We start from the raw sequence: 23,035 nt of genomic DNA, 5'->3' as shown, positions 1-23,035 counted from the left end.
GGGGGATGTTCTTTTTTCCCATAAAAACAATCAACGCACCAGAGGTCACCCCTTTAGATTAGAGGAACGGAGCTTCCATTTGAAGCAGCGTAGGTGGTTTTTCACGGTGAGGGCAGTGAGCTTGGGGAATGCCCTTCCTAGTGATGTGGTAATGGCAGATTCTGTTAATGCCTTTAAGAGGGGCCTGGATGAGTTCTTGATCAATCAGAATATCCAAGGCTATTGTGATGCTAATATCTACAGTTAGTACTAGTGGTTGTATTTATAGTTTATGTATGTGAGTGTATAGATTGGTAGGTGTGGGTTAGGTGTGCTGGGTTTACTTGGATGGGTTGAACTTGATGGACACTGGTCTTTTTTCAACCCTATGTAACTATGTAACTATGTAACTATGTAACTATGTAAATGAAAAATGTAATTTAAAAAGGAAAAAATGTATCTGGCCGTCAGCTAAATGCTGTTAATAAAGAAGAACGCAAAGGCATAAAAATCATTTAGAAACAGTTATTATAAAAAATAGATTTTTGCCTCTTTCAAGGATTTATAACAGTATTTCTCTTTTACTAATGAAATATTTATAATTGGATTATGAACAAAGCAACGCTTATTGCAAATAAAAGCAAGACTCAAAGAAAATCATCACATTTGATTCGTTTAATAATCATGAAATAAAGAAATGGCTTAGAGAATGATTTTGTTTTCTCAACAGTTTGTCTGGCTCAGATGCACTTGATTAAACAACTAATCTATAAATTTATATTATGTGAAACAATACACTTTTAACAATTACTTCATAAAAACTCTTAGGAAATATGTTTGATTAGCTGTACTTAAATAAGTAATCTAGAAAGATGTCTGATTTTCCTACTTTGCTTAATATAGGCTGGGAATAGCATTAGCACAAAACCCCAAATCTCCAAAAAAAAAACCACGGTAGAGCAGGTAAAGTAGACAGAAATCTACATTTTTACAGCTACACTTATATTTTTGTTAATAGGCACCTGTGTCTGGCACCTGGCTTTGTAATCTTAAAATACAGGAAACTATAAAGTGATTAGTGAATCACATTTCGATTCATTGAAAAATTCACAAAACAAAAAATATTCAAAATGTGGCTATCACACAACTTTTTTTGACGTGCGTTACCTTTTTTTGACACTACTGAGACTTATTTTTTGCGACTGTGACTTTTTTCATGCGGCCGCTACTTTTTCCTCACTCTGCGAACTTTTGTTGCAGCAAATTTTTGTGCCAATTATTTGGCAAAATGAGGAATTTTGAAGTGAACCCATGTCTTGCTAAAAATGTGCTCATCACTAATAGGAGAATGTCACATTGCTACATTTTGCAGGTCCCAAAGAAAAGAAGGCAATTTACTGGCACTAGTGCGATTTCAAGGCACCAAAGAGTTAGCAAATATGCTAGAAACTGTTAATTTAGGAGCTAAGGAATTCGGGTACTATACTGCTGCATGTAGATAAGCCATCATACTTGGTAGGGGGTTTGGATAAACAGCCAAGGAAGTAAGGTACCTGCCTCTTTCATCTTTAGGCACCTGGATCCTTGCCCTCCCCCCCACCCCTTTTATTGTTAGAGTAGATCTGGTATTCAATATTGGTTAAAAAAATTGCCATTAAATTGTACTTTAGGTGTGTATTTATGTGTTCTTGTCCTTTGGTTCAGTTTCCCAGGGTTATATGCCCACCATGGCTGCAGTGGATGACATTTGGGTGATTTATGGTTGGTTATGACATTGCAAGGAATGTTTGCTTGGTTTAATAAAGATGTTCAATAAAGATGTAGCTGACCTTCACCCATCTAATGAAAAATTCTGGTCTACCTCTAACCCTTTTCTAGTTTTATATTTAGGGCAAGCTCGCATTCTATAACATCAAGCCTGCCTCATTCATGCTTTACAACAAAGGTATTTTCTGGCATTTTGTCTTCAGTGATGTCACTGGGGGTCAAGTGTGGGTGACCAAATGTAGCATCAACCTAAGTGAGTTAGTAGGGGCTAAGCCACCAAGTTATATTCAATATTTCTTGGCTCAGACAAGTATCTTCAACTGTGAGGATAAAATGATATTTTCCATGTAGCAGTCAATTCCTTTGTCACATTAGAATCTCCAGTATTACATACGTTTATTACATTATTAATTAGGAATAATTACTAGGAAAGTCATTGTATATGTTTGAATAATTTTTATGCCCACTGAAACAGTAATAAATCAATGTTTCATGTATTTTGCCCTCAGAGGAAATGAACCTGATCATGTCAATTAAATGCACCCCATATCATTTAAATCAATAGACATGATATCTAAAGTAAGTATTAATTGCAACTTAGCCCTTGTATGCCCCATTTTCTCAAGTACATCAAGTACTCAAGTAACATTTAGCAGTTCATTTTTAATTTCAAATGAAAACAAAGGAAAGCCAAAAGTCAATTAAGCTTAATGGCGCTAAAGAAATAAGCCTAATTTAATTTGGGAAATGCTTCTCATCAACCTTGAAAAATAATTTTATGTTGTTTACAAATTTCTTTTTCCAGATCAGTATACTTCCTGCAGCTGTTGCCCTTCATGATTCTGCCTAGTTTGAATAGTTTGTATTGTTACTGAGAAGATAGAAAAACATGGGTTTACATTTTACCTATTCATACTAGTATGAAATGCACTGGGTCTAAAGTCCACCCATCCACTGAATAGTCCACTATTATGCATATCACAGAGAATAAAGTACATATAAAAATAACAAGTATCAGTTACAGGTATGGGATATATTAGACCAGAACACTTGAAAAGCCAAAAATGCAAATTCACCATATTTTTATTATTTTGCAAATTATTTTTATGCATTGCTAATTCTCTGTTACCCTGTAGTAACAAGACATTGGCTTGTTTACAAAACCATTGGTTGGGTTTTGTTAATGTTTGAATTCATGCCTAACTTATTAAAACCAAGATCACAAATATTCTGGTATTCACGAATACACCACTACCATGATCATCATCAAATACCAATAGGCTTATTTATCAATATCCGAGTTTGTGAATTCGAGTTTGTATTTCTAAATAAAAAAATCTTGCATATTGAATGGCCACTTATTAATAAAAAAAAGTAAAATATCTTGCAAAATATCTTTTTGCACTTAATAAATACCAGACATTAAAGTTTTCAAACCATAACTCGAATGTGAGGTTTTTAAACGCAAAAGACTCAAATCAAGAAAAAAAAACAAATCAAACTCAACCATTGATAAATCACCCCCAACAGTGCAAAGCATATTCACTAAAAAGTTTAAAAAAAACACACCTTCATTCCATACTTCTTCTTGCAGCAAATATGATATTTTTCTGCTGCATTACAAAATGACAGTTTATATAAGATGTAAACATCCTTCCTCACAATAATTAAATTAATGGTAATATGTTTAAATGTTAAATGCAAAATCCTACCTTTGCAAACTGAGCATTTATCCATTTCGTGAATGTTTTCCTTTGAACATCCTCTCTTTCATCTGTAATGCAAGGATAAAGTTACAGTTAATGAGCCCATTTCATTTAAAAATCAAAGCTAGAAGGATTGTAATATTTAATAGTTATTATTTAAGGCTTTCTTAAAGAGTTGGGAATTCTAATTGGGACTTGCATTTCATTGACAAACACTATATACAGTTGCAATGTACAGAAATTTCTTACAGCACATCATTATTTACAAAACAAGCAAGATTAGTATTGTGTTCTCATTTAAACAAATTGTTTTGTGCAGTTCAAGAAGTATGCTGCTGTGTTATGTAATGACATCGGTCTATATTAATCTACAATCCTGAAGTGTAGCATAGCATCTAAACAGGCACTACAAACGCAGTAGGTGTTGCAGAACAAAGATAAAGTCATATGACATGAATACTCATAAAACATAGCCTATGTAAGATGCTGTTCAGTTGTTTTGGCCCAAAAGAGATACAATAGGCATTTTTCTTATGAAAAATGGTTTATTTAGATGAAGCGAAGGATGATGTCAGTTTTTGGTTTGTGAAAGCTTTACAGTAATCATGCTAGTATTGCCATAAGATTGGTGGCAAAGGGACATTAAAAATATGAGCCATCTTGTTAATATAACCAGTGCAATCCAATATAAATGGTAGAGGAATAAAACAGAAGCAGAGAATCAATGCTTGTTAACCCTGAGTTAAAAAGGTCATTGTTAAAAATAGTTCAACAGTTTGTTGATATTTTCATTATATAAACACATTTAACCCCCTAAAGCATTCTATATAATGGCTATCTGTTCTTTTTTTACTACATTTACAGCAGTCAATTAACTAAATATTAGATCCAAACAGGTTTATTGATCTACCCAGCTTTCCAAGGGCATTAAGTATTGGTGATTGGGGAATATTTGACGTTAGTTCCTTGAAACAAATTACAACATGTAAAAAATACGTTAATTTCCTTGTGATCCCCAGATAAATGGATTGCCTGTAGGTCGCATTTATTCTTCTTCTTCGGGTGAACAATAATAATTGTATTTACATTTATTTATTTATAAATTGCAACTTTCTCCCCTTTTAGCACAAGTACAAGTAATACAGTCTCTTGTCATATGATACAATGTCTTATTTTTTTTATATACAGTGCCCTACATTGCTAAAGAGAAGCTATTTTCACTGTGCTATAATTGTACTTTATAAAAAAAAAATGGTATAATATCCTTTCTCCCAGTTGCCCCAGTCAGAGACCCTTTATTTCAGGTTGACCAAAACCTAGAAAATGGGTCTCTAAAGAAGTCTGACCAGAGATGATCTTTGCAGATGTTTAGTACAGAGCCCCTCAAGATTGCTTGAATTGGGAAGCATTTTATTAAGTTTAATAGTGTAATTGCAGCATGTGATCATTTTTAAATTTTTCTTTTTTACAACTGTTGCACAAGTAAATATTCAGCCTAGATGAAATTCCATTTAAATAAATGACAGGATAAATGACCATGAGTGGGGACTTCTCCACCAGCTAAAAAGAATCTGTGAGAATATATCCCATGAGTTGTAGGCCTAATAAAAAAGGCTAATTATTATTAATGACCAGTTGATTTAAAAAAAAAAAACACAAGGCATAAAAATTGATGTTTAAAAGCATTTCTTAACAAGTTGTGTTTTATTATTCTGTATCTGAAAAAGCTATCTCAACATTTTTTCTGTGATTCTTTGGCGTATGATAGATGTTTGGTTTTTGTGTTACTAGAAGAATTACATGAGAAAGGTGATATTCTCAGAAGATATGATATGAAGTACAAAAGTGATTTGTAAAAATAAAGGTAATGTACTACCATCTCCAGAGAAACAAAACTCAATTTATACTGAACAGTAAAAAAAAAAAGTCACCTTAGAGAAATAAGACAGTCCACTTAGCCATCTTATTTTTCACTATGAGTATTATTTGATAAAGTATTTCATTGGGCATGGATTTTTGTTTTTCTCTTCATGTTTTTGTAGTACATGTTTTCAAAGAAAACCATGAACCATGACAAAGAGTAATCTTTACTACTGAGTAATGCTGTGACTAGTGATGGGCGAATTGTTTCGCCAGGCATGGATTCACGGCGAATTTTCTGCGTTTCGCCATTGGCGGATTGTTTCGCAAAACGGGTGAAAAAATTGGCCTTGAAAAAAAAAAAATAGTCGCGCGACAACGGGAGGGAAACGGGACAGATTTGCTCATCACTAGCTGTGACATATTTAACAAGAAGAATTATTTTTGGATATCATGCATAGTCTAGGCAGAATAAATGTGTTCAGAACAATGCAAATGATCAACTGATAATGTACATTGCTTTCCATCAACATATCTAATATATTATATGATATATATGTATTTATCTCCTGGCCAAGACAAGCATTGTCTACAAGGCTTCCTCATCTACAAGGCTTCTCTCAACATAAAAAAGATTTGTTTCTAATAGATGATTTCTATTCTAGTCCTATTTAGTAATTAAACAGTTGCACTCTATGCATGGCCTTCCTACTAGCAAGTCCTACAAGTAACTTGTTTTTATATCGATGTCTCAGTCTGCAATATTCCTATAAATAGTTTAATTGGAAAGAAAACTATTAAGCATGATGTATGTTTATCCCCTGCTATTTACAACTTTGATGACACAAATTGAAATGAGTTCTTTCAATTTGCATCTCCTAATGGCTTTTGATGTTGGGTTGATTTTTCATCATGTACAGTAATATTAAATATGCTGCTGAACAGAATAAGCAAAACTGAAATCTCTACCCTAACTTTTTGATTTCTAATATCCACAATGTAGAAGATCTAACCATCTGATGTGTGACTGATGATTATAACCTATATAACATATTGCCATTCATTTCCCAAAGTGAAATAAACATGTATCTTTCTCAAGCTGCGTATCATTAAGGCAATTAAAGAATGTGTTTTTTCTCCACAAGAAAAGCAGTAATCTAGAGCTAATCTTCAGATAAATAGTTTTTTTTTAGAAAAATAAATTAGCTAAAAAAGACAATGTCTTATGGAATACAGACATATGATAGAATGACATTAGAGATTCTAAAACTTTTACATAAATAATTAGATGCTATCCCACCATTTATTTACATATACTTAAATATTTTAGCAGTTAGAGCTCCCTATACAGATATCATGTAGGCATCTTCTTGTATCATTTGAAAGTGCAATAAAAGGCCTACAGTATACTGTATGACTAACTCCTTGTAGTTTTATGAGAAGCATACTGCTAATAATACTAATCTTCCAAATGCCATAACTTGGCCCTTCTGTGTCTATTTATACAAGATTATACCATTGTAGTACAACTTTGTTAAGCTTAGTATTTGAAAGGAGCTCTAGGTTGCACGAATTATATACAGTGTCAGGAATAAGTACACAAAGCAGGAATAAGTGTGCTATTTTTATGACAATATTACCATTTGTTAAAGCTAATTTTACTTACTGGTGTTCGATTATATAGTAAACTACAAACTAAGAAATGGTAGTAACCTAAACTTAGAAATGGCTCAATTAATTTAACCTAAATGTCTCAAATGTCAGGAAATCAAGTAAATAAAATGTACCTAATACAAAAGAGAGATCCGGGTGTATAAACCCCGGATCTGTCTCACAGTTGATCTAGGTCAAATTCCCAACACCATCATATCAGCTCTCACAATGTGAAATCCTAAATGCAAAGAACTCACCGTTGTTCAGAAGTGGTTCAGGTGCTCAGAGCCCCGAACCTGTAGCTGGGGAAGGCGAAATCACGCATATGCAAAAGGGCTCCAAATGCACCGGACACAGTGGCTTGCTTAAAACTCGATTTTTATTACTCCATTTAAAAACAATACGCCTGACGCGTTTCGTGTAAATATACACTTAATCATAGGCATAACAAACACAAGCAAGAAAACATTTAAATAGTGACATAACGATGATGAGCAGGACATCAGTACCGCCCATTTAACTCTTAAACAGTTGGAGAAAATTCGATACAATCAAGTTCAATGTAGCAAGCCACACAAAGTTACACAGTAAAATTGAATCAATAATAAATATATAAGCACATGAGATAAAAGTCATAATACCCCACAGCGATGACCTTAATAAAATCAAAGTGATTAAAGTAAGAAACAATGAATAAGGTCATTAAATTTCAGGTTAATTATGTCAAACATAGCAACTGATATCAAAAACAGAATTCAAACCAGTAGGATGCCGAGTGCCCAAAATAAAGATCCATTTCACCTCAAGACGCAACAGTCTATCATGCATATTTGAACCTCTTTCATCAGGGAAAACCCTGTCAATAACTTGAATCTGTAAAAAGGAAGCGAGGCTGATCCTTCCTTTTTACTTTAATCACTTTGATTTTATTAAGGTCATCGCTGTGGGATATTATGACTTTTATCTCATGTGCTTATATATTTATTATTGATTCAATTTTACTGTGTAACTTTGTGTGGCTTGCTACATTGAACTTGATTGTATCGAATTTTCTCCAACTGTTTAAGAGTTAAATGGGCGGTACTGATGTCCTGCTCATCATCGTTATGTCACTATTTAAATGTTTTCTTGCTTGTGTTTGTTTTGATTATATAGTGAATAAATTAAAATGTAAGTATATTATAAGTCGCTAAGGAGTTCCATGACCATATTTTTATAGGCCACTTCTAATGTAGTATATTCCTGTCCAAAATCTGACAATTTGCTAGCTAAAACTTGCCGAGATCATGTAGAGGTCAATGGCAAATGTCCCTTCCCTGAAGGATCCTTCTTTTGCTTCAAAACTTTTTTTGTGGTTTTCATGCCACAAGTAAAAAAAATTATGAATTTTCACAACTTTTCAGTAACTTCTCGCATGCTGACTTTTTCAGAAACTCCTGGAAACGAGGTGAATTTTAAAATTAAAAAATGAGAAATGTTAGAGTTTTGATAAATCTGACCCTTATTTATATTAAAATTATTATCTTTTAAAGCCTTGCATTTCGTATACTAAAAATTAAAAATATGAACATTTTCTACAGTATATTGCCATAAAACATACTAAACTCTTTTGGGTTATGTAATGCACTTAGTTTGCCCAGGAGCAGTAACCCATATTAACCAATCAGCAGGGAGCATTTACTGGTCACCTGTTGCAAAGCAAACATCTTATTGGTTGCTACGGGTTACTGCTACTGGGTAAACTTAGTGCATTTCATTACCATACTTTGACCCAGCAAGGGAATCTCATGTCCCTTCTAACCTAAGGATCCCCTTAACTGTCTAAGATCTATGGAACTGCCTGACAAAAAGGTGTAGCTATTTTACCTACAGAAGAATCCTGATATAGTTCCAGTAGTTTCAGGTTTTAATGCACCACAAATTTCAGTCTCAGGTTTGGCTCCCTATATTCACTGCCAAATGGTCAACCCCATCCACCTTAATGTAAGCCTCAGGTGTTTCTTTTTATAAAACTTAAGGAAATGTATAGCCCTTACCCTGTCTAGTATAACAAAGTTCCCTAAGTAGAGATGGCAGCATAAGCAGTCAATACCAGCTGTGATTGAGCACCTCTATTGAAAATGAATGCTGGATTAAAATTATTGCAATGTTTTATTTTGGATGCCAGTAAATTGTGAATTATATAATTAATCACAAGAACAATAGTGTTTTATTGTCAGCCTTTTGTGTTACATTTTGTTAGTTTTTTTTATTTTGAATTACATGCTACCCATTGAACTGGATTCATTAAGCAGCGGTGTATGCTGTAAAACTGAGATGTTATGACAGCTTCTACTTCATAGTTAGTCTTTTGTGTTAAATTATAACCATTGAATTGAATTTATTACACATGGTGTATCTTGTAAAACGGAGATGTTGTGACAGAAACTGTTATAGATAGTTGAAGCCAATATTGGCTTGCGCACTTTTTTAGTATGACAGTAGCAAAGTCAGCCATAGTTTTGGCTATACAGGAATGGGATCCATTATTATCTTTAGGAAGGACATCTTCCATAGAGTCAATTATAAAGTATTTAAAAATAATTTTCTTTTTCTCTGTCATAATAAAACAGTATCTTATACTTGATCCCAACTAAGATATAATTAATCCTTATTGGGGACAAAACAATCCTATTGGGTTTAATTAAGGTTTAAATGATTTTTTTAGAAGACTAAGGGGCAGATTTATCAAGATGTGAGTTCAGAGCTTAATACATAAACACTCACCTATGTTCTATTCATTCCTATGGGGTTTTTAGATGTGTATTTATCAAAAAGTGAGTTCTAATTTTCACCCATTGATAAATACACTTCTTAAAATCCCATAGGAATGAACAGAACGCTCTCAAACTCACATTTTGATAAATCTGCCCCTTAAGGTAAGGAGACACAAATTACAGAAAGACCCCAGGTCCCTACAATTCTGAATAACGTATCCCATACTTGTATTTTGTATTAATTGGGCAAACTGCAAAAAAAAATGAAGCCATAGTTACAGCGATAAAACTCATCTGGCTGATAACATCAAGAGATAAATGCTTTAGCATCTCTTAAAAATTTCCACGCAATATATTAGATGCTGTTAGAAATCTATTTGCTAATCAAAACTGTAACAATCTGTAATTTGATATAATAAAGAAAATATAATTTTTTCAGTTCATAGACTCTTTACATTGTCTTAAAAAAACACACACAATAAGCATTCATTGTCATAAACAGAAAAAGTTTGCACTTTTATTATCTTTTGCATGCCAAGATTTTAGAAAGGAAAGTTTGATTTATGGGCCTTGTCTTAAGGCTTGGCGTGGGACTTAGCTTCAATATTTTTGACTTGAATATTACATTCCAAAATTCAAGAAAGTGGCAGGATAGCTAAATCATTATTGCAGAGAAGTTGAGGAAAAATGAAGCCTATCCATCAATGTAGAATAATTTATGAAATATTAATATCTCAGAGGTACTGAATTTAGAAAGTGTACTCTGCATGTTAAAAAAAAAAGATATATATATATATAACTGATATACACATGCATGCTCTTTCAAAGACTTATACTTAGAAAGGAAGTTGCATGAATTCTGCATTTATACATTAGGTTTGTGCTAGTTATTTTAAATAAAGGAAAATGTGGCTGCATAATACACTTTAAAACTTTAAAATATTTGAAATTTGGGGTGGCGTTAGTATTGTAGTCATCTTATATTTTTTAGTCTGTGAATTTGCACATACACTATATTCCTTTAACCCATTTTCTAACCTTTTCTATGTAAAGAAACATGGTTTTATTAGGCAACATAAGATATTTTATTATGTCTTTAGAGCAGAGTAGCTTTTACAGAGTTTATGTCTTTTACTAATTAGGGTATGAGAAAGTTTTTTCTCAGAGAAATCTGCAGATTTTTTTAATATTTAATTTTGAAATGTCATTGAAGCTAGCCATGTCCTTCATTTCCCAGGATGTCACAACCATATGACTTGTGCTCTGATAAACTTCAGTCAGTCTTTATTGCTGAGCTGCAAGTTGGAGTGATATCACCCCGCCCCCCTTTCCTCCCCAGCAGCCGATCAGCAGAACAATGGGAAGGTATCAAGATAGCTGCTCCCAGTAGATATCAGAATAGCACTCAATAATTACAAATCCAAGTCTGGGCCATGACTCCTCCGGTTACATGGGAGTTATCTGAAAGCAGTTCTAATGTAAAGCAACAGCTCCTTCTAAAAGCTCAGAATCAGGCACAATGCACTGAGATGGCTACCTACACACCAATATTAGCTAAAAAAATACATTTGCTGGTCCAAGAAATGAATTTTTAATGATAAATTATTTGCTATGTAAAGAAATAAAAAGTACACCATAAAAACCATGACAGAATCCCTTTAAAGTGGATATAAAATCCTCTTTATGCACTTAATTGCAGGTCTGCCTATCAAATGTTGACATGAGACTGTTTTTGTCCTTAAGAATCCACAGTACCCCCTGATCAAGGGATCAAACGATCAAGGGATCAAACATGGGTCCTCTATTGTATCTTTATGTCTTATAAGCAGGTGAACACACTTGACTATTTGCAATAAAGTTCAACTTAATAGCACCAAGCCTGACACTATACAATACACTAGCTATCTCCTTGTTTATACAAAAAAAAATCATAGCATTTATATTATCCCTTTTCTGCATCCCATGTTGTGTTTGTACAGGTTTGCTACCTATATTTAATTACAGTTAGTTAAGAGGTATTTTCATGGATCACTTTAAATAACTTCTCAGTTCTCAACAAATATTGCATGATAGGAGGCATATTTTCCCTAAAAAGTATCATGTTTAAGGCTCCAGAGATTATGTATAGATGCAGTCTGAGGGGGTGAGAGGATAGCTATTAGATGCCATGCTGAGAAGGCAGGAGTTAGAGAGAACAGCACAGAATATTAATCTTACAAAGCAAGCATTAATTCAACATCTGCTATTTTTAGTGCGTGCCTTTCAGCTTTTGACCGAAGATTATATATAGCACACCTATTGTTTAGAAAAGGGTCATTCATATATAGGTTTATTGTTAATTCATGCAAAGCAGGGCATAGCACTAATGATAGGAAAAACAGCAGATCTGCTAGCAAAAACTATTCATTTTATGCTTAAAAATATAATTGTAATATTTTTGCATGAAAAGATTTATGTAATATAGGCAGAGCCAGTGTGCAGTAGAACAATAATATCCCCAAGACTAAAAGAATCATCAGTCAATGCTGGTTTTAAATATACAGATATCAAAAGCAGCATAACCTTTCTCTAAGCATTAAGCTTGTAACAATTTTGCCTTAGGTTATATTAGATTTTCCCTCTCACACCTTGCAAAAATTTTAGTGAAAAAAATGCTTTAGTAAACAGGACAAACAATTTGACCTGTAAAAATATCAATGCTGGTAAACAAAACTCCAAAATAGATTTTTCACCAATCAGAAAAAAAAAAACATTTGTAGTCACAACCCAACTTTTGCTACATTTGTCCCTAAATGTAATTAATATGCATTCTAGCCAGAATCATGACTGCAAACTGACTTGTGATTTGGCCATTCAGATCCATTTCCCACTTTGTCTGACTAAAATCAAAGTAGTTGTATGAGGCCTAGATACTCTGCCACAAAGGACATCATTGCTACCAAATAGAAAAGATCTACATAGCAAGAACCACTAGGGACCATGTCTTATTAATGGCAAAATAAATCTTTGCTTGTGGTTCTTGGGCTATAATGGATGTATGAAAATTCTCACTGCAACATATTAACACTATTTTAGAAAATTAATTCCACTGACAATCAGATTCTCAGAAATATTCTATAACACACCCACTTTAGCGCTGCCCGTTTACCCTTTGGCTGGTAATAGAACACAGAGCCTACAAAACTACAGATAGAGCGAGATCTGAAAGTTAATATTTAACACAACATTTTTATTTAAATTGAGGTATAACATTTCATATAGATCGCTATTATATTCTCATTATTATTATTCCATGATATTCTCCAGATTTGTTCATTTCCACAATCATTTGTGTTCCTATTGTTCATATTCAAATACTCAATTACATACATCATCTCTCTTCTCCTTACACCAACAGTACTAACCCTTTTGAGTTCCTTCATTACTCATCTGTACTTCTTTACTAATCCCACATCACCAGTTCCACAAGCATTACATTATTTCAAATTTCACTTATTTCTCTGTTTTACTATCCTCCTTTGCAAGAACTCCTTAAACAGACCCGATATCCCTACATCTGGGGTGTTGTTAGTGATGTAGGTAGTGATGAGCGAATCTGTCTGTCGAAAAATTCGTGAAATGTGAAAAATGATTTAAAAAATAAAGCGCGGAAACAATTTTTTTGCCACGTGAGGTTTTTTTGTCACACAGCAAATTTTTGTGCCCTGATTTTTTTTTTTGCACAAACAAATCTGCCAATGGCAAAAACCCGGAAATTCACCACAAATCCATGCCTGACAAAAAAAATTCTCTAATCACTACACATAAGGCCATGCTAAATGTCTTCTAGATCTCATTAAGCATCAGGAATTGAAAAAAACTATTGTAAATGTTTGCTAAGTAGGCTTAATTCTATAGCTGTGGATTTGTTCCTGGGTGGTCAGCATGATAGCAACTAAAATGCATGATTCTGATTATTACTTGTCTCCTGGGTGTTTTGGCAAGCCAGCAAACATTCCTGTATTAACTCTTTAAAATCTAGTGTGCAGAGATGTGTTCAGATCTATGCTCCCATATATTAAGTTCTTTTCATAAGCAACCTTGCTCATAGCAATACTTACTAAACCTTTTATTTGCCACCCCCCCAACTCTGGTCCAGCACATCTGTAACGTCTCTAGACTGGTAGGCAATCAATTCAACTACAAAGCGACTTTACTTTCTTTCAATAACAGCATTTTCTCCTTGGGAACATAACATCCTTCAGAACACAACAATATGAGGAAAGTCAGAGTTATATTTAGAGCTAAGAAAAATCTGTTTGTATACAGTATATATATATATATATATATATATATAGTATATATATATATGTATACTGCATATCTGTTCAAACCATTTCAGTGCATATATCAGGATTTTATATTTTATACCATCTATTTTTTTAAATAAAGACAATAACCATTTTTTTGGAATCATTAAATATTAGGCAGCCAAAAAAGCAATCTGTGAAGTTTCTAAATTTTGTACAGTTCTAAATTTTGTACAGTTCACAAAACATTTCATCCAAAATAAATGAAAACAAAAAATATTTTTTCAGCTGTTTTGCATAATGCAATTCATTTAGTAGCACCAGATTCATTCTAAGGACCTTTGTGAAGTAAGTGTAACTGTAACCAGGTGTAGTAACCCATAGCAACTAATAAGCTGTTTGCTTTCAGACAGGAGACAGCTACCAGATAAGCAATTTTTTTCGCTACCAATTTCCACATTTTGGGAATGCCAAATTTTTTTGTCAAACTGCCACAAAAATTTGCAGAGTGAGGGAAAAAAAGTTGCGGTTGCATCAAAAGAGTTGTGCTTGCTTCAAAAAGTTCACAGTTGTGCCAAATAAATTGTGGGTCGTGTAAAAAAAGTTGTGCCGTCACAAGTTTTTTGCCATTGAGTCCTATGGGAGGCTTCAAAAAACATGCATAGAAGGATCAAAGTCAGAAAGGTTATCCCGCCATTTACAATCGTTCGGATAAAAAATGTTGTGACTTTTGGATTGCCAATACGATATTATCGTGACTATTATGATTTTTTCGTGACATTTTTGATCATCAGAAATTATCATGGCTAATGCGAATTTTACCCATTTCGGGATTTGAACTTGTACTTTGATTAATCTGCACATTATGTGGATGTGAATTTTTTTAAAGTCACTTCCATACCTCATAAACATATGAAATGTATTCTACTTTTCTAGGAAGACAATTCTTGCTGTTTTATGTTGATGGCTTTTTTGTGAAAATACTTCCCAAGACTTGTTTTTTAAAAACGATTTGTTTTTAAAATTCGAAAAAACTAATTTTCATGAATGTCTGACATTTACTAAAAAGTCTGAACTGAAAAAGTATACGTGGGAAAAATTTGCGGAAAAATCATAAAAATTGTGACTTTATAAACTCTATTTTTTTCAAATTGTCATGCAAAAACGAGCGTCAACAATCCGAAAATCTCTACCAATTTGAAGCATAGAAAGATCTTTCAGGAAAGGGAGTATTTTCGGATTCAGAATCATTGCAGTTTTGTTGTATAGTAAATATTGAAAAAGTTGTGACTAGTGATGAGCGAATCTGTCCCATTTTGCTCTGGCGAAAAATGCTTCAAACGACAGGAAAATTTACGAAACGGCGAAAAATCGACAAGTTGTGTTTGTCACGCAACTTTTTTTTTGTTGTCTTTTTTTTATGTGACTGTGTCCATTTTGCCACAACCATGCGATTTTATGCAACCGCGCCCGTTTTGACACAACTGCAACTTTTTTTGACACACAAATTTTCGCTGACATTTCACAAAACAATTCGCCAATGGCGAAATCCAGAAATTCGCTGCAAGTCCATGCCTGGAGAAAAAATTTACTCATCAAAATCAGTATTGGAAAAAATTGATTGTTAGTAAATGGCTCCCCTGGACTGTTGTTTAAATGCATGTTTCAAAATGGTAAGGCAGTAATAGACAGCAGAATAGGTAAGCAATGTGCCTTTAAGGCCAAGGGGTCCTATTTTTCCAAAGGATATTACCTGGTTTGTATGGTTTGTATGTTTGTATGTTTGTATGTTTGTATGGTTTGTATGTTTGTATGTTTTTCTCATGTGAGTTTCATTTAATATTCCAAAGCATACAGGCAGGGTAATAGGCTTCCGAATAAAAATAACCTTAGTATGCATGTTAGGGATATTAGATTATAAACTCTATTGTTACAGGGGATGATGAACAGTAACTGTAAACTGTATATAATATATATATATATATATTTCAAGATCTGTTGTTAAGCTTATCCAGAACATTAATTTAACCATCAAAACTAATTTTCTCACATAAGGGTTAACTGCAGCTTTTAAAAATTCTTTACTTGTTTCTTTCTACTAATTAGTAAGCATTTCAAACAAATTAATTACTGTTTGAGACATAATTTTTAGTTAATTATACTTTAGAAAAGCACTGTTTGCTAGTTACCATTTAATGTTAATGTATGGCACTGCTAGGCATTAGATCTCCACCTGCAATCATTTTATTATTTAGTAACGATATGGAGGGTAATACAACTAACACCCGCAAGGGGAAAGCTACTCTTTTTTATAGTAATAACTGTGTTGTCTTTGTACTGATTTTTTACACCGATAGACCCGGCTGTTTAAAGACTATATGCTACAGGATAAATGACAAACAGTTAAAATGCATTTGCTTTGTATCATTTTTTTTAATGTAGAGCGATTATAATGGTGTTTCTTTGATTCTTTGTCATGTAAAACAGTTAACAAGCTTTAAAGGACATTGCTAAACCCAGAACATAACAAGGGAACTCCTCAATTGGCCCTTGTCTTGAGCTGACCCTCTGACTCCCTTGTTACATACCTTAATGAAACACCAGGAGACAGGGATGGAGAAAATTGCCCCAGCAATACAAAATTCTAAAGCCAGAATTCCATATCACTACTACTGCTCTGCCGTTTCTCACTGAAGACTTGAATTTTACTTGATAGTTGCCATTTGAGATCAGCACTATGTCATTATAACTACCACTGAGAATTAGACTGCCTCTACCTATAGAGAGGATGGCAATAAAAACTCTGCTACCAGCAGGAGCTGCATCACCAACCATGAGTGTCTCGATGATAGGAAATCCAAGCAGGCTGTCACCTAGCATAGGCAGTAGTAGCATCTATATCAATCAACCCACCTTGCAGTCACAGAAGAGAACCTCCTTTCCCCCTCTGCTAAAATTATCTGTGCAGTACTTTGGCAAGGTCCTATAGCTGCTGTGACAAATAAAACTTGAAATACATTATCATATATCCACTGTTTTAATCCAGAGAAGGGAAAAACCCAGCCTGAAGCCTGTGCCACTAATGAAAAAGAACTCACATATTGTAAGGATAAGGGTGTTATAAGGATAACTCACATATTATGGGAGTTATTTATCAGTGTTTGTATTTGTATAATTTTCATTTTTTTTTTACTTTGAATAACCTCGAAATGAAAAAAAAAAAAAATGTTACCTTATTTATTAAAACATCAGAATAAAAAAAGCTGAATAAAGAAAACTTGAATACCACAAATTCATATTTTAGCTTAGACAGTTTACTTTTATTTTATTGCATATTTTGTGCTTTTTATATATGGAAAATTCATGGGTTTGTTTTTTTAAACCATTATTCAAATGCATGATTTTTAGATTAAAAACCCGGAAATAAATCCAGGAAATACAACATTTGAACATTGGTAACCCTCTAAATCCCCCACATATGAACAATGGAATAGTAATATCCCAAACTGTACACATTAAAGACCAATACAAATCTAATTCAGTAGGTCTATTATTAATCAATAAATCACCTAAATTAACCAACAAATCACCTAATTGCTATACTCCAAAACAAGTTAATAATAGGAAGCACCTACACCTGATTTATAATTACAGTGTATAGGGTATTGACTAGACCACCATATATGCCGTGAATGTATTTGTTGGTGGACGTTTGTGGACACTTGCCTGTACAATGGAATAGTTCTGAAGAGCTCAGATATCTTCTCAAGATTTATTTGAAAATCAGTTCACCTTTGAGGAAATGTATTTAGCAAAATAAAAACTGCTTTACTCCTTGCTTTAAGAATATTATATGTGGGAACTTCAAATATTTGCATATTTTGTTTGTAAATATTGTATCAGCAATAGAGTTTCAACAATGCTTGTATTTTATTGATACATCTCCCTTCACTTTGTCTACAGGTGCTTCTGTATGAGTCCACTAACCAATAGATCATTTATTTTCACAGAAAAAAAATATAACAATCTCCCTTCTATGTATGTCATTCATATATTTTATCTGACTAATTTAAAAATAGAATAGCCTGTAATTAAAATATACCTAAAAGCTATTGCTGCACACATGTTTTGGAGTAGAAAATACTTTCATTCAACTGTCTCCTGTGATTGACAGTCAGCAAATTCATTTCAGTTATACCACGCAGGCTTTGTCTTCATCAATAACATGGGACTAAACCCCCCGGCAGAAGCTACCATTAGTGCTCTCTTTTTAAACTATTTTGTTCATAAATAGCTGCAGTTGCAATCTGACTCCAGGCAAAGAGAGAAATCTAGTGTCTGAAACAGCAGACTGGAGCTGATTATGACAGTGTTTATGCATGTTTTTGCAGCTAATAAATCTTTGCTCAGGAAACCAGTATGTCTCTCCCTTGTTGCTTTCTGCTGAAATATTGACACAACAACCACAGCACAAAGGCCAGCTTCCCGTGCAATGCAAATAAACAATCTAGACTTTGAATACCCAAAGCTTTTGAAAGGAATCAGTTGATTAAAGACATGCTACAATACTACATGCATGGTTTGTATAGAAGAATTTTCAACAAATAAAATGCCACCCTGTTAATTCACAGAGTAATTAAATGTGGTGCCTTTAGAGCTTTTGTTAAGAAATAACACTGAGGGGATCACCAGTTGCTCATGGAAACGAGCCTACACAGAAATTCAATTAGCCCCCTACAAAATAAATAAGTAGGGACCATGCACTGCAGTTAGCATTGACTTTAATATAAAGCAGGGCTGTCCAACTGAAGCACAAATGACCCTCCCTGCAAAATGGACTCCTGCTAACAAACATTACATCACAACAAGGGGGAAAGGGTAAGGTTGTAATCTAATTATCTACCTTGCAAAGGACCAAACATGGGACAGCTTCAACCCCCCTGTTTTTCCTGTTTAGCTTGGAAAATAACAAAACCAAAGATTTTTTTTTTTGTCATTAAAACAGTAGGCATAGGACATGCCCAGCTAAAATCCTATTCACTGAACTTATGTTGAACAAGGCGGGTGTACTGCCCCATTAAAGGGCAAATTGTGTTAGATACACTATATGGGTAACCTTTTTTTTGCTGGACTTCCTCCCAAAGTAGCACTTTGCCAAATTTTTTAAAACAGTCCCACATCTGACCAAACTTGATAGTTGGCGTTAGGCATTCAGGCAGGTAGCATTCTCTGGCAATCACCAAACCAAGATTAGTCTATCAGACTGCAAGAAGGTGAATAGTGATGAGAGAATCTGTCCAGTTTTGCTTCGCTGAAAAAATTCATGAAACTGCTGAAAAACTCGCAAAACAGCAAAAGATTTGTGAAATGTGGCTACTTTCACTTTTTTGAAGAGTGTGACTTTTTTGACGTGACCATGACTTTTTTTGACACATTTTTTTCCTAACGCTGCAAAATCCATGGCTGCCAAAAAAAATCTGCTTATCACTAGTGGTGAATTGTGATTCCTCAGTGAAGTTAATGTTGCAACTTGCTTAGAATTTCAGAATGTTTCAGTAGGCTTCTGTGTGGCTGTTGATCTATGTTGATAAGCTATTGAGGAATAATTTTACTGCTTATTTTGTTATTAACTGATAGCTGCCATCTGCACACTTTTTCAGGGCTACTTAAAAATATCTGCCTCCTCGGTGTTTCAATTCACTTTAGCTATTGTGGACTGGAAAAAAATAGCCACATCATGTATTCATTAGCACTAACTGCATGTACCATTCAGAAAATGTGTAGAAAAAATCGTAGTCTTTCCAACCAAGCTTGAGTTAGTAATTGATTTTCTTTATATGAATACTGTGACTTTATTTTATTTCTAGTTTATCAAGGCTTATTTCCACAGCTGCTGTTTTACCAGCCATAGTGATAAATATATTTAGTAAATGAATAGATTAGCATTTAATTAAATCATATTAAATATGCAGAAGCTTAATACTTTGCATATTGCTAAGAAAAGAATTTACCATGTAAGCATTTCCATAGAGTTCTATGATCCTGTAAAACTATGTCACAACAGAAATTGGGAATAAAAACAAATGTAAGGGCTGATTTGTCCAAAATTATTTTCAGTCCATTACTAGAGGAACAAACCATAGGACAGTGGTGGGCAAACTTATTAGTCAGCTGAGCCAAATATCAACAAAACAGCGATTAAAATTTTTTGCAGACTGTCACTGGCTCACGCGTTCATGAAAGGAGAAAGCCTCTCCAGCACTACATATCCAGCCCCCACCTGCGCCGTGTCTCCCGTAGCCCAAAGACCACCCCCTTCTGCTGATTTTTGCTACGGGCCACGAAAATGTGATCGCACTGTACATGTGAGCCTGCACCTGGAAGAGCCAAAGTCAAAGGACTAAAGAGCTCCCGAGCCGCAGTTTGCCCACCACTGCCATAGGAAATAAGACATAGGGGGAATATTGAGCCACAATTAGAGTGACAGAAACCGCAAAACATGTTGATGACAGCATGTAAACATTGAAAATGTAGAGAACAACTTGAGAACTGCCTGCTCATACACACAGGCATTTCGCCCTGAGTTCCCTTGCGGTGGAGTTCTCCTGTGTTCCACCATAGGGGAGTGCAGGACTAAACGCAGCACATTCTTATCTTTGTGGCTATAGTGATTCAAGCACATGTAAGCATCGAAACACTATTTTAAAGGGTTTGAATGTGCAAATGTGATGGGGAAGGAGTTTTTCACATTAATATCTGGCAGCCATAGAGTTAAATTTAGAGAAAAAAAATAATAAAAATCTCAGCTCATTAAATAGAGGATTTTCCTTGACTGAGATGACAGGTGAAACATTGAAATGTAATCTTGAAGGATTAGTACTATGTAATTGTTATCACATTCACATTATCAGTTGATTGACATGGGTCTTTGAATGTTATTATTGCTGATACTTATACTGATTTAACTCTAAGGGGCAGATTTATTATTAGTTAGGCATTGGATTCGAGGAAAGGAAGGAAAAAATTGGAAGTGTCTTTCAGTGAGTTCAGGCATGAACTCCTTTATTTTCCACTGAAAACTCTGTTTAAAAAAAAAAAAAAAAAACAACCAGGGTTTTAAGTAGCAATATTTAAATTATTTAAAATAAAAAAAGATCACAGGGAAAGATGGCTATTGAAAAAAAATCAGTGTAAAAAAAAAAAGTTATCTTGAAGAATTTTTTTTTTTTAATTGTAATATTGGTGTGTAGGCAGCCATCTTAGTGCTTTGTGCCCAAGTCTGAGCTTTCTGAAAGTACCAGCGCTACACATTTGAACTGCTTTCAGGTAACCTATTGTTTCTCCTACTCCCATGTAACTGGTGAGTCCCAAGCCAGACATGGATTTCTTACTATTGAGTGCTATTCTGATACCTACTGGGAGCTGCTATCTTGCTACCTTCCCATTGTTCTGCTGATCGGCTGCTTAGGGGGGGGGGGGTGGGTTATATCACTCCAACTTGCAGCTCAGCAGTAAAGTGTAATTGAAGTTTATCAGAGCACAGGTCACATGGCTGTGGCTGTGAAATTAAATATAAAAAAAATATGTTTGTGCTTCTGAAAAATGGATTTAAATGCAGGATTATGCTGCGTTATTAACTGAGGCATTTTGAAAAAACAATTAAAGTATTTCTTTAATAAATGCCATTTTTTGTTTTTACAAATTCTCACCCAGCAATATACACAAAACTAGTCGCTGATACTAAAAATATCAATTATTATGTTTGCAAAAGAGACAAACATTAAAGTTATTAAAAAAATGGGATTGCTGTATGATGAACCTTATAAAATATGCCTTAGCTGTCTAATAGAATCAAATGTGAGCTTTAAACTTGTGCACCTAAGATCCTAATAGAATATATCAAAATGATGACATAATGAAGGAATATATCATCTATTAAGGATCTTTTCTGTAATATCAATACTGCTGTATCACTGTGTAAGATTCCTGAAACAAAATATTTAGATGGCCAGCTTTTACCATTTTAAAAGGTCCCTTTAAAAGTCACGAAGATATACAGTAAAAACAATATTCATTAGCAAAGGAGCATACTGTAGGCATGATTTTATATCTGAGAATAATCTCATTTAAAGCCTTGATACACATAACAGGAGAGACAATGATCCACCCAGCTACAACTGTTAGAGTTGCTCTAATAACAAAAATGGAAAATATTGTTTGCAGTAATATACCACTTCATTTGCAATGCTTTGCTTATAAAAAAACAAAAACAAAGCCTAATTCTGTATTTTCATGTTTTCCTCAGTGTATGAGCGCCTTCTTATCTGCTTTAATTGCAGACATCATTAAGGTGTTTTGTGCAAAAAAACAACCCATTCAGTCTCGGAGCAATTGTTTCGACAATGTTTTGTATATAATACATATTCCTGACTTCAGAATAACTGCCTTACAAAACTGAAGATATAAAGGGTCATTTACATATCCAAGGGCAAACTGCAATTCTGGGCACAATGCTCCCTGTTTTTACCCACAATGCAGTGTTTTCTCAACAATTCCAGTATGCTTGTGGCAGTGTTGTGTTCACCACAGTTGTGTCTAATACCTCAGAATAAAGGCTGCTGCATGGGTGTTCATTCTTTGATCAGGCGCAATGGAGAAGGTGCCACTTCTAATGCTATTAGTGTGTAATTCTATTCTACCTATTAATGCAGCCTGTTGTAAGACCCCTGGAATTAACACTACAATAAGGGGCTTTCTGTTGATAAACAGGAAAGTAAAGAGAAACATTAGATATTTAAAAAATAAAAAAGACCATGATCAGTACTAACGCTTTCTGTTAACACCTACTGGCAAATGATTAAGGGAAGTAGGATACATTTGGGTAAACTTCAAACTGCTGGGAATCTTACATGGCTGTTCTGATGAAAATTCAAGTTATTTAATGATGTTAAGTCCATCATGGACAATTCCTACACAGTAACATTTTGCATTATTCAGAATATCGACCTTTGTCTTCTCATAATAC

General features: G+C 34.1%; 1 protein-coding gene across 1 annotated transcript in view; it reads right to left on the bottom strand.

Moving 5' to 3' along the window:
* The window catches only part of dmd.3 (LOC105946662), a 1,093,908-nt gene that overhangs the window by 891,511 nt on the left and 179,362 nt on the right, over positions 1 to 23,035 (bottom strand). Inside the window, exon 2 of the mRNA XM_031897001.1 lies at positions 3,459 to 3,520. Coding sequence (XP_031752861.1) covers positions 3,459 to 3,520 — 62 coding nt within the window. The remainder of the gene's footprint in view (positions 1 to 3,458; positions 3,521 to 23,035) is intronic.

The sequence above is a fragment of the Xenopus tropicalis genome, chromosome 2, assembly GCF_000004195.4.
Source record: "Xenopus tropicalis strain Nigerian chromosome 2, UCB_Xtro_10.0, whole genome shotgun sequence".
Lineage (NCBI taxonomy): Eukaryota > Metazoa > Chordata > Amphibia > Anura > Pipidae > Xenopus > Xenopus tropicalis.
The sequence above is the reverse complement of the archived record's forward strand: the minus strand, read 5'-3'. Positions and strand labels throughout refer to the sequence as shown.